The sequence below is a fragment of the Clarias gariepinus genome, chromosome 9 (genome assembly GCF_024256425.1).
Source record: "Clarias gariepinus isolate MV-2021 ecotype Netherlands chromosome 9, CGAR_prim_01v2, whole genome shotgun sequence".
NCBI lineage: Eukaryota > Metazoa > Chordata > Actinopteri > Siluriformes > Clariidae > Clarias > Clarias gariepinus.
In genome coordinates, this window is record NC_071108.1 from 29,832,464 (window position 1) to 29,845,369 (window position 12,906).

A 12,906-nucleotide genomic window follows, 5' to 3' on the forward strand; every position below is an offset into this window, starting at 1 on the left:
TCATTACACTGATTGAGTCTCTATCTAATGGGCACGGCTTCTCGGGTGTTGCTGCTGATATTGGGAAAGAAATCTCAGGGTGACTCACCAGTTGACAGTATTTTGGAGATTCACTTTACTATTATTATTATTATTATTCACAGACGTGTTTTTGAGCAAAATTGACAGTTGTGGGAAGAAATCACATTTCTCTAGTCCAAAGGCTAAAAATTGAGAATTTTGCATGACTGAAACCTGTCGCAATATACCACATTACAAATTACTTAAATTGTAATGATCATGAGAAATGGTGGTTTTACTGTGTTTCAACATGTGCAAACTTTGGAACAGACTTCAGTACTGCCAGATTTAGGGAGATCAGTTGCAACCAGTCCATTAAAAACAGCCTTGGGCTGGTAGTGATAAATTGACATAAGTTTTTTTTTGCTGGTAGTAATAAAATGTCATGAGGTTTATTTTTTTTTTGGATTTTTCTCTGCTTTTCTCTCTAATTTAGCTGTGTCCAATTCCTTCTAGGGGGCTCCCACATTAAGGCTACTACTACCACTCAGTCGGGAGGATCGAAGACTGTCTTTCGCCTACCAGCCGACCACATCTTATCTAACTGCTCTCTCTTGCACCATTGGTGGCGGCGTAACACACTCGGAGGAAAGCGCTATCCGCTCCTTCCACTTGTGTAAGCTCAAAGACGCCCCTGATTGGCTGTAGAGTCGTGATTCATGTGGGAGTGCTAAGTAACTCTCTGGACCTCCAGCTGCGTGAGGTTACAGCATCACCCGGGAATCGAACTAGCGATCTCTGGATGATGGAGGAATCGAACTAGCGATCTCCGGATGATAGGGCAATTGCTTTACCACTGCGCCACTCGGAGGCCTTTAAGGTTTTTAAAGTGTAAAATAAAATAATTCATCCAGACTGAGCTGATTGCAGGCCAGTCGTTATATAGTTCCATGTCCCAATACCTCGGGGGGGGGGGGGGGGGGAATATTTTTTTAAAAAAAAAAAGAAATGTTTATTACATAAAAAAACTAATTACATAATGTTTTTTCAACAATTAGTGAGTAGTAGTCATGGTGATGGTAGTCACTTTATCAGTCACATGCTCACACATGAGCCATGTGATGAACAAGGCAGCTGACCTCGTTGTCAACGTTGTCATTTGTTTTAACTCAAATCGTGAATATCAATAGGAGAGTGTTGTGAAATAATTCGGATAGACAACGTCTGTTTTCGGATACTGGTGTAATTGTTATTGTAATCATTGTCCACTGTATTGCTAAAAGGGGTCAGGGGTGGCTAAGGTGGTTAAGGCATTGGACTATGGTTCGGAAGGTCTCAGGTTCAAATCCCGCAACCACCAAGTTGTCCCTGTTGGGCCCTTGAGCAATGCCCGTAACGCTCAGATGTATAAAAATAATAAAAATGTAAGTCGTTCTGGAGAAGGGCATCTGCCAAATGCCTAAATGTAAAAGTAAGTCTAGGCTAAAACCTATTTAGCGAATGAACACTAACACTGAGTCCTTTGAGAACATTATTTGGAAGACTATTCCATAACTTTGGGGCTTTGTAAGAAATGGCTCCGCCCCCTGCTGTAGTTTTCATAATATGTCGTACTGACAAGCAGCCTGCGTCCTTTGATCGAAGTAGGCGTGGCGGATCATAAGGCATGGCAGTTCACTCGGATACTGCGGCGCGAGACCATTTAATTCTTTATACATCAATAGTAGTATTTTTAAATCGATGCAAAATTTCACAGGGAGCTTAAAGATAAGATGGGGTGATGTGCTCGTATCTTCTGGTTCTAGTGAGAACTCTCACTGCTGCATTCTGGACTAACTGAAGCTTGTTTATACACCTAGTTGAAGACAGTAAGGCATTACAATAGTCCAACCTAGAGGTGATAAAAGCATGAACTAGTTTTTCTGCATCGTTTAGTGACAATATATTTCTTATCTTTGCAGTATTTCTGCAAAGCTTACTAAGAAAAAAAGTAAGAAAGCTTACTTCTTTTGATCCTATGACTAGAACTTCTGTCTTATCAGGATTAGGCAGAAGGAAGTTAATTAACATCCAATCTCTTATGTCCTGCACACATTGCTCAGCTTTAGTAAGCTGGTTTTTCTCATCTGGTTAATGGAGATGTATAACTATGTGTCATCAACATAATGAAAACTATCCATTTAGTAATCCATAGGGTTTAACATGATTTTGGCCCCTTTGTGATCACACTGTAATGAAAACTATCCATTTCATAATCCATAGGGTTTATGATTTTGGCCCCACCCCCTTTGCAGCTATAACAGCTTTAACTCTTCTGGGAAGACTTTCCACAAGGTTTAGGAGTGCGTTTATGGTGAATTCTTTCAAAAGCTCATTTATGAGATGATGTTGGACGAGAAGGCCTGGCTCTTCCCAGTCTTCGCTGTAATTCATCTCAAAGGTGTTTTATCGGGTTGAGGTCAGGACTCTGTACAGGCCAGTCAAGATCTTCACACTAAAACTCATTCATCAATGTCTTGATGGACCTTGCTTTGTACACTGGTACGCACTCATGCTGCAACTGGTGTAGGGGTTTTTCAAGAGTTGGGATGGCCACTTACTTCCAATGAAAGGAACTTTTAATGCTTCAGCACACCAAGACATTTTGGACAATTTCATGGTCCCAACTTTGGGGATGTCCCCTTCCTGTTCCAACATGAATGCCACCATCATATTAAACATCAGATTAAGACCTGGATGTTACTCAAGTTTATATGCATGCGAAAGCCAGCGAGCGAATACTTTTGTCAATATAGTGCATCACATAATTTTTGTTTATTTATTTATTTGTTTAATTTATGATTTTTCAAATGTTTTCCACATTTTTTTTCTTTCCTATGTCAACATTTTGACGCAACACTGACTGAACTGTTTATTGTACACTTTCCCAATCATTGATCTAAGCATCTAAAGTGCCAGAGTGTGTTTTGGCTTCAGCTATAGTAAGCATGTTGTCTTTGAGATAATAAAATGAAAGTCCAAGGTGTTTCAATCCTGACTGAAGAAAGCAAAACCTCTAACACGTTACCCTGCTGCTACCATTGACGTTAGTGTGATTTAAGGTGTACGTTTGTCCTTTTGGATGTGTAGAGATAAGTTATGGATTGTTGACGACGCCTGTGGTTGAGTAGGTTATCAGCGGCGGTTTGACCTTGTTCTCAGGGTTCTCGATTGTCATGTCAAGTATGCGTAAGCTGTTGGATACACAAGAGTTCAGTCATGTGTCAGACCTTTCAGACCATAAATAAATGTTGCCAAGAGCAAGACTACCCTTTTGTTATGGTATAACATCAGTTGTAATGTTTTCGCTTTTGGCATGCGTTCGTGAAACAGGATTAAACAGATTGAGGTTAATACATCGTATCCGGTCCTTTATAACAACTGATCTGTTCACACAGCTGAAACATTTTACATTTCCCTCCCACACACACACACACTCTAAAGTAAGTTGTGCCTGAATGAAAGGCTGCTATTTTGCTTTTGTGTGGAATCCTTATAGCTGGATTATGGTGGAAGTGTTGGACGTACACGGTGGAAATGATAAAGGAAGAACAACAAAAACATGGCAGCGTACCATAGTCTCTCATTAGAAAGACTCATTCATTCAATCCCTGGGGGATACGGTAACCTCTCGCAGCCGGAGGTCTAGAGAGAGCTGATTGGCCGAGCTCTCTTAGAGGGAAGGGATGAGATATACTTGTTTCTCCGACATTAATTACAGTTCTACAGCCAATCAGGGGCGCAAGGAAGGAGCAGATAGTGCTATCCTTGGAGTGTGTTACTCCGCCCCTAACGGTGTGTGAGCGAGCAGGTCAAAAAGATGTGGTCGGCTGGCGTCACGTGGTTCGGAAGAAACACGTGATGGTCTTTGGCCCTCCCGACTGAGTGGTAGTAGTAGCCCCAATGTGGAAGCCCCCTAGAAATTGGACATGCCCAAATTAGGGAGAAAATTGGGGGAAAAAATACTTATTTATAATTGTGCTTTTGTAACATCAGAGCTGAATAATGTAAGCAATGTCAAGAAGTTGAACCAAGGTGAAGTTTGAGGGTGTCACTTTGGTGTTAACGACATAAAGGATTTAAGAAAATCTGATGCATTAGACGAGGTTAGAAAAATCAAAACTATTTTATTTAGATGAAAGAAAACGGACTACACTTTGCTGACTTGTATAGATTTTCATTGGAATACTGAAAGTACATATTACCTAGAGGTTCCTGCATCTGGAGTTTAGCTGTAGCATTTCCGGTTTTTGATGCCTCGTTAATTTAATACAGGAGAATCCTAAAAACTAAGGTGTGTGTGTTTTTTTTTTTTTTTTTTTTTTTTTCAGTAAACAGGAAAATGATTTGCATAAAAGGAAATCTATTTTACAGGACATTTAAAGAATGGAGGATCGGCGTAATTTGATGTTAATAAAATATCAATAAGATCTTGCATACTACAAAGTAGCATTTATACCATACCGTATTTTGTATAGGTTAAAATTTTTCTCTTCAGTAATGTCCATTTTAATGTTTCTGTCTATCCAGGTTTAGATTACTGGAATTCCATATTGCTGAATACGCTTCCCTCCAGTATTATTGGCGTCTCTCTTGTAAAGTTAGTAAAAAGGGTTACAGGAAAAGGTCATTTCATCTCACACTGAAAAAGTGACCTTTAAATTAAAAAGGGTAGATTTAAATTTATAACACATTTCTCATAAAGAGAGAGAAGTATTATTTGACCATTTGTTTGAATACCTGTGCCGCCACGGTTATTGACATCTGAACCCCACTGAAAAACCCTTAACAGGAGAGAGCACAGGAGGAAGAGGGCCTTATGACCCTGGATGATCCGGAGAGATCCTGTGAAGAGGAACGGTCTCGGATGCCCTGCTGAGTATTCTCTGTCCTTGTAGGAAAAGACTCTGTGCTGTTTTATTGGCAGAGGCGATATTGGACAAGTTATTTTATACAGGGTGCCAATAATTGTCGTGCATTTGTTTTGGTAAAAAATAATTCTTTCTTGATTTGTTTTTTTCTTAGAAAATGTTTTTCAATTAAAGGATGGGTCTCTCTCTCTCTCTCTTTTTTTTTTTTTTTTTTTTTCAGTGTAAAATGAAGCTGCTTCATCAGAAAGTGGGTTTTTAAAACAACCCTGATTCCTGTTACTTAACTGGGGTGCCAGCAGTTTTGGAAGGCACTGTTAAATTGTACTAACAATTCCCTTTAAGCCATTAACTGAAGTTCTTATCATTTGTTTTCTCTCTCTCATGATTTTGTCTTCAGGCCTCCGTAAGGTTTGGCACAACGTCCCGCGGTGTCATCATGGCTTTCACACTGAACCTGACTGGTCCGGCTCCCTGGGGCTTCAGAATATCTGGTGGGCGGGACTTCAAGAAGGCTATTACCGTCTCCAAGGTAACGTTCTCACCTGGTTATCCTCAAACAAGTACAAACTCTCTCAAGCTCACGTTTCCTGTCTGTCTAGCATGCTAGCTGTGAAGGAAGCCCCTTGATTACAGAAAGAGGAAAATGCCTTTCTAATGGTCTCCTCAAGCTATTGTTTTGTTATGAGATTATACATTTTCCAAGGCACTATTGTAGAAGTCTGGGACGCGAATCGAGATTCGTCTATAAACAGACTTTGGGAAGGAAAGTAAGGATATCCTGGCTTTGCCACACAACCGTTAGCTGTACTGTACTGAGGAAACTGTGTTCAATGGCAGAATTAAGGCTTGGGGTGAAAGCTGGTACAGGGAAGTGGTCTTCACTGTCACTTTTCTTCACCCATGATGCTTTTAGGATTGCTCAAGCAGGTCACTTTATTCTCGGGTTTGTGACACATGGTGAACATTTTAAAAAACGTGTTGTCCTGTTTGTGAAATTCGTCATGTCCGTAAATCCCCCCCCCAACCCTCCCCGAACACTAACAGTGCATAATAATGATGGCGGGATTGATTAGCTACAGATTAGGATCAGATGATTTTATGCCCTGCATCTGGCCAATGAACAAAGCCAATTGAATGCAAACTATGCATGCCATCTGTGCTTTAGCGAGAACTGCTTTAGTCTCGCATTCGCATGAAGACCGACAAATTGAACAAAAACATGTTTTAGTAAGGTGTTGGTCTAGCAGGAATCAGCAAAATGGCTTTAGAGAGTTTCGCACTTTGAAACCGTACTGGAGGATTAATCACTGTTATTATAAAAAGTGTAGTGTAATAGAAGTCGCTTTAAGTAGGAAAACTTCTTCCCTTTTTACCTTATCTACAGGATATAAACCTGGTCTCTCTAAGTTTGGTGGTGTTAGTTTTAGAGTCATATTTTTCTTATTTGAGATGTTTAATGTTTGAATTTGTAAAACAAATCAAAAAACAAAAAAAAGCCAGAGGGCAAAAACAGTCTTTACAACTTGCGGTGCTGCTGCCTTTTTCAGTGTCACAATCCACATTCACTTCAAACACTTCCCCCCCCTCTTCGTATAACCACTGCTGAGAGTCTTTTAAGCCAGCAGGCCAGTACCAGCATGCTCCTGCAGCCTGGTGTCACGGCATGAGCGGTCACGTGAGGGAGGGTGGCGGGCGGTCTGCACGATTCCCATGGAGTGATGTCGTCGAATTCGGTTGTAAATATTATGTAATGGTTTTGGAGATTCATGGCTGAGCGTGGCTGGAGACTCTTCTCTGCTTCTGGAGTAAAACCAGGATCACTTAATGTGGCAAGGGCTTGGCATGTGTACACTTCCGAGTTCCCTTCCCAGTGTTTTCTCACTCCCTAAACAAATGTGGTGTTACTTTGTATTTCATACATATGGGATTTCATAAGTTTTCTTTCTGTGTATCTAATAAGAGGGTGCATCTTTCTTTAGTCTACATAAAGTGATGGCATGCTGTATTGTTTGTGTTTGTGGTGACTGTTGGTTGTGTTCACCACTTAAGTGCCTACTCTGGCACCTCTACTCCCTGTAAACGCAAAAAGAAAAACAACTTGGTTGGCTTTTGAAGCACTCTGCCATTTTGTTCCTGGAGGCATTTTGGTGTTGTGTGTGGTTTCTTCTTGGAATATGGTTCAAACCCTTATTGACTAGCAGAGCCTGACTGGCGCTCGAGTCTCTGCGGAGTGGCTTTTGTTGGTTTCCGTTCTTAAGACGTCACTGTCTTGTTTGTTTTGCATGCTGTGTGCCTGTATTTGTGTGCGCCTGCATCACATTACACTCCGTTGATTTCCAGCCGCTCTCATCTCTTAGAACTTGAGCTTCGAGAGCTTGTTAAATCCCATTCTTGAGCAGACTTCGAACACACAACCTACTTATCCCTAACATAGCATCGTGTGAAAAGGTCACGGTAACAGGGGTTATATCATTAGGGCAGCTGGATCAGCATCGCACGAGCACTAAGATTCATACAGGTTATGCAAGTCTGTTTAACATCTGGCTCTTTTACAGCAAGTTCATTGCAGTGTGTAATGTATAATATTGTAAAATGTTTTAATTTACGTTAGGTTTAATACGAGAGAGTGAGAGCGTGTCTATTTATTTATTTATTTTTTGACAATTTTTTGTCTATTTATTTATTTATTTTTTGACAATTATGTTTGCACTTTACAGTTTGTACCAAGATCCAAGTCCTATTTTACATACATTTCATTGTATACATTTATTATCTTTAGTGCAGTTATCTTTTGTTAATTCTTGCTGCTGCTTTTCTCTGAGAGCTACCAAACTAATTTTGTTGCATCAATGATGACAATAAAATCTCTCTATATTTTGCTTTGAACTACTTAAAGTTTAATAGAAGCTTGCGACACAATCATAAAATACACTGGCAAAAAAAAAAACACTAAAAAAAAAAAACAAGCCTTGATACACGCCTAGAAAGGAGGCATGAAGTAATGTTAATCAAAGGGGAAGCCTGCAGTTAAACGTGCATGGATAATGCTAGAACTGGCAGCCTCTTTCAGAGCTCCCAGTGCTGTGTTGAACAGAATAAGATCAGTGCATCAGCTGATGTGTATGAAATGTTTTTATTTAACAGTGTTTTTTTTTTCTTTAATAAAAAAAAAACACTGTTAAATAAAAACATTTCATACACATCAGCTGATGCACTGATCTTATTCTGTTCAACACGAGATAAAATGGTGAGGATCAACAGTCCTAATTTAATTCTACTATTTATATTAGCTCTTAAAACCAGTTGGTTCATAGAGTATTTTGCAAAAGTTTTGAGTCACCCCTTATTTCTTTATATTTTGCTCCCAAAGAGACAGACATTCTAGTAATTTTAATGCAGTCTTTAGGAATAGTTCTTCAGGCTTCCTGAACTTTTTTTTTTTTCTCTTCCCGTTTTCAGCTCCGTCTGTACCTGAGGTAGTTTCAGAGGAATGTTGTTTTTCTCTTTGTAAAGCCACACACATGAATCGCTCTCTCTTACTCACTCACTTACATTCTATAATGCAGAAGATTTTGCGTCGATCATTATTTGTAATCGAATTACTCGAGTTACTCGAGGAACCACAATGTTATAATGAACTATTCAAACATAAATAAACATCTAACCTACTGTAAGGCAATAACCAGTGAGAAACAGGTACAGACGATCAGTCTGGTGATTGGTATACTGGTGATGCTGAATGCTGAGCGATTGGAACAGACGAGAGGGAAAATGAGGCTGCTGCTGAGGTTGTTGCATACAGAAAACAAACAGTATAGTACAACAGACAGTAAACAACAAATATATAAAAATAAAAAATAGCATGTTTAGCCACTTTTTAGCCTGTCACACTAAACCATGTACATATGTCTTAAATTTAATATTTAATAAATTTTATATAAAGAAATGAGGAAGACTCAAGACTTTTGCACATTAAGTGTGTATAGATGTGTTAATTGGCCATGACAAAAACAGGTACTCATCATTGTTAAATAATGGTACAATCAGCAGCCGAACTCGTGTTACTTTAAGTCCTGGCTTATTTTATTTATCCACTTTTGTCTTGTTTGGTCTTCTTCATTTACAGTAACGACATTTTTTTTATGTGTTCTCTTCAGGTGAACCCTGGCAGTAAAGCAGAGAAAGCCAGTCTCCAACCTGGCGACGTAATTATGGAAATTAACGGAGAAAATACCAGTGACATGCTGAACGTAGAGGCGCAGAACAAAATCAAGAACTCCAAGACACAACTGCAGCTGCAAGTGGAGAGGTAATATACATATATATACACACACACACACACACACACACACACACACACACACACACACACTGTTGCAGTACATACAGAAAGAAGAACTGTAAAATCGACTAAAATTGTTGTACGCTAATGTGCTATTGAGGATCTTGAAGAATGTTGTTGAACACAGTCGTCGTGTTGTCAAAACGTGTCACACCTATTCGAGTCACGCTGATTATGTACTGCAGTTTCACTTCATGGACTTCCTGATGGACAGGCACTCGTGCCGAGATTGAAACTGCAGGTGCCGTACTTTAAGAGAAACGCCTTCCTCAAGTTGCTTGTTTTCACTTTGTTTTTGTGCAGTATATGTCAAAGCTGCTCTGTTAATTTCCCTCAGAACTTATTTGCATCAGTTATCTATTCTGTCATTTTGTCGTACTAGGATGATCACGCGTAGACGACTGACAGCGGTGATGGATCACATAATACATGTCATGCTGGTTCAAATTGTACAGCTGTAGTTTTATTATTTTTCAACAACTCAGGTTCATTAACAAAACCAAAGTCATTTAAAACTTTTTAAAGTTAAAGAACATTTCCAAACACATGTTCCCTTTTTTTTCCTCTCCATCTCCAAATTACAGAAATGCAGAGATATTGCCAATAAGAGTCACACCTTAACCAAGGTCAAGCCTGAACACTGATCTGACTCGACATTCTTGAAACTGGGAGTCACTGATCATGTTGGCATCGGGGTGGAAACTTATTGTGTTGAAATTTTATAGTTGACTGCAGGAGGCGTGGAGTGTTTTATTTGATGCCAGGGCTGTAACAGGGCCTTAGTATTAGCTCAGTGGGTACAGTATGGCCATGGGGGGGGCAAACTTTGTTTACCTATACAACTAATTCAGTGCATCATGGGAAGGTGAAACTCGCATGTCCGCTGTATTTACTCAGGCTTTGCATCGTCCAAACACGCCGCCTTTTGCAGTTTATCATTTGCAATTTTTTTTGTTTGTTCTGGTAATTTAATTATAAATGACACGCATCCTGAACCTGCTGACTGGTCAAGAATTTCATTCTTTCATTTACCTTTTGCCCTCACGATTCAGATGTTTCTGACTTCAAGCTTTATGGTCCTGTTGTAGCTGTAGCTCTACTACTGTATTTGTACGCACTAGTCACTTAGGCATTTCGTTTCTTTCCCTGTTTAACGATATCATAAAAAAAAAAAACAATGCCTTAAACAAGCTTTTCACCATTTCAAGGTTAAAGAGAGTAGGGGACGAACTAATTTGTTTAGAAAGTAATAATGTAAACGGTAAAATAAACAAAAAGAAATCTTTAAATTTTTTTTGCATGCTGTTTGCATAGTGATTGATATTTTCTCTGTTTATCTGCTGCTTTTATTTTAAGCGCAATGTTTGCGGGGTTTTTTGTTTGTTTGACAAACTTTTAAATAACTCACCATTCTGATGTTAGCTATGCTAAATTGCACCTTTTTTGTGTTAATGAGTTTAAAATACTAATTTTTTAATGGCCGACAGCAAGAGCACCCCACGTCAACTGAAAGACATGTGAGATTGAAGGGAAAGCACTTCCTGGTGATGTTGGTAAATAGTATAGCATTCAAAACACCTAAACAGTTCATTTTAGATCAACGGATCAGTTTGGCTCATCTGTTATTTTATTGGAGAGATACTTTTTCAGATAGTTAAACTAGCATGGTCCTGTGTAAAACTGAGGAGGTCTTATGCATAAAGGAAGACAGGGCTGGAAGTTAAATATCACCAAAGTATGCATACTTCAGCAATTTTTTTGTTTTGTTATTAATATGTCAAAATTACCCAAGCTGTGTATGCACACTATATATAACTGATTAGAATATGATCGAATGTTAGCGAGAGCTTTACATGTCACGCCTATATTCAGAAGTTTGACTTATGCTTTTGTTTTCTTTCCTACTACTGTTCTGGCATTGCTTATTGTGTAGGTCTTGTTTATTTTTCACCCAGCTCGATCACCTCGCAACACCTTGTTTTTGTTAGCCTCTCCCGTATGGCATGCCTGTTCCACCTTCCAGGAAACATGCTTTCGATAAGTTCCTGTATGTGAGGCATCCCTGAGAACCAAGGCAGCATTGCAGCGAGTTTCATGATGTTTGAATGCGAACGCTAATCACTCGTACGCGGCGTTCCTTATGTACAAGGGACCCCCTACCCTACGGCATCTCCGCCCAGGAACGAGAACAATTGAAGACCTCCTGGCCTCTAGAGTTCTTTGGCATTTTTATAAAGCTGTCGTTTTTGCTTTGTTTGTTTTCCTTTTGTCACATCTGAACTTGTATGTGAAGTGCACACACACATTGACCTTCCTGTCGGTATTCAAAACCGTATGCCCAAGTACACATTTGTCCATTCAGACACATTCCTCATGTTTCATTACAAAAACACGCATCTATTGTAAACGCACAAAGTCCCGAAGCCGAAGGGTGTACGGACACACCCATGAGCTCCCTGCAAGTGGATTCTTCTGTGCTGACCTCATGTCTGTGTCCAGTCCAGAAACAACACTGTGTGGACAGTTGCACTCCGGTGCAGTATGCGTGCGCATGTGTGAGTCTCGCTGGCCGACTCCATTGCTTTGCCAGTGCAACTTTCAACAAGTGCTTGACAGTATTACCAGAAATGTCATCTCTATGATTTTTTTTTTTTTTTTTTTTTTTTAAGTTTCTGGGTAAGACTGGTTTTCAAAAAGCCATATTTGTAGCTTGCTTACAAAGAAAGAATCTATTAGCAGCTGAGAAGAGATTTCTTAATGTCAGTAGTCACTCCCACAGGACACAACCTTTTTCTCATCTTGATCCAGTGGTTTATCCTCTGGTGTGGGTTTTTCGCTAGTATGCTAGCGCCAGCCTGCTGGTGACTAAAGTCTGACAGGCTGAAGAACGAAACCCATAAATATAATAGCATGCAGATGAGAGATCTGCAGAACAATGGACGTTTTGTACTCCACATTGCATTGTAGCTACCTAGCTAGCGATAGTGGAAAAATTTGCTTCTGTGTGCATTTAAGATGCACATGCTGATCATGGTGCGATTAAAGCACAGCACTACAGCAAGGAAGTAGTCAGTAACTGCGACACTAACCTCTCGTGCACGTTTAAGGTTTTAATTCTCCCAGTCATGAAGCGTTTAAGTATATAGTATGCTTAAAGTTAGACACTTTGACTGTCCTAAAAACTGCACACCAACCAAATTGCATGGTTTGGGAGCATTTTGTGGTTTGGGATGCAACCTTGAATTCTCTCACACTGCACAAATCAAGTTGCTCTTTCACACGCAGCTTTTAATCCCATTCTTCCGTCCAGCATTAATTTAACCTTGAGGTGAATTGCAATCGTCAAAAAAAAAGAAATGTTATTTAGTCATAATGGAGACTCCAGAAAGTATGCAAAAGTTATCGATGCTCCAATGATTGGCTTTGTAAATTACTCTTACATTTATGTAACCCCTGCTTACCTTAAAAGCTTTTGTAAGTCTCATTTTGCATTGCACTTAAAATATAAGTGTGTATGTATATGTGTGTGTGTGTGTGTGTATATAGTTTTTATATTTTTCACCAACGTCCTTTTTTTTTTTTTTTTTAACCTTCCTTTCTTTAAAACAGTGGCCTTTGTTTTGCTAAGCTGTCTGTCCTCAGCTACACGAGGCA

The 12,906-nt window shown here is 39.5% G+C and overlaps 1 protein-coding gene across 2 annotated transcripts in view; it reads left to right on the forward strand.

The window, feature by feature from the left end:
* The window catches only part of pdlim2 (PDZ and LIM domain 2 (mystique)), a 66,218-nt gene that overhangs the window by 13,639 nt on the left and 39,673 nt on the right, over window positions 1-12,906 (forward strand). For both annotated transcript variants that reach the window (XM_053503121.1, XM_053503120.1), the window contains exons 2-3: window positions 5,308-5,439; window positions 9,068-9,219. In XM_053503121.1, coding sequence (XP_053359096.1) covers window positions 5,347-5,439; window positions 9,068-9,219 — 245 coding nt within the window. In that variant the 5' untranslated portion in view covers window positions 5,308-5,346. The remainder of the gene's footprint in view (window positions 1-5,307; window positions 5,440-9,067; window positions 9,220-12,906) is intronic.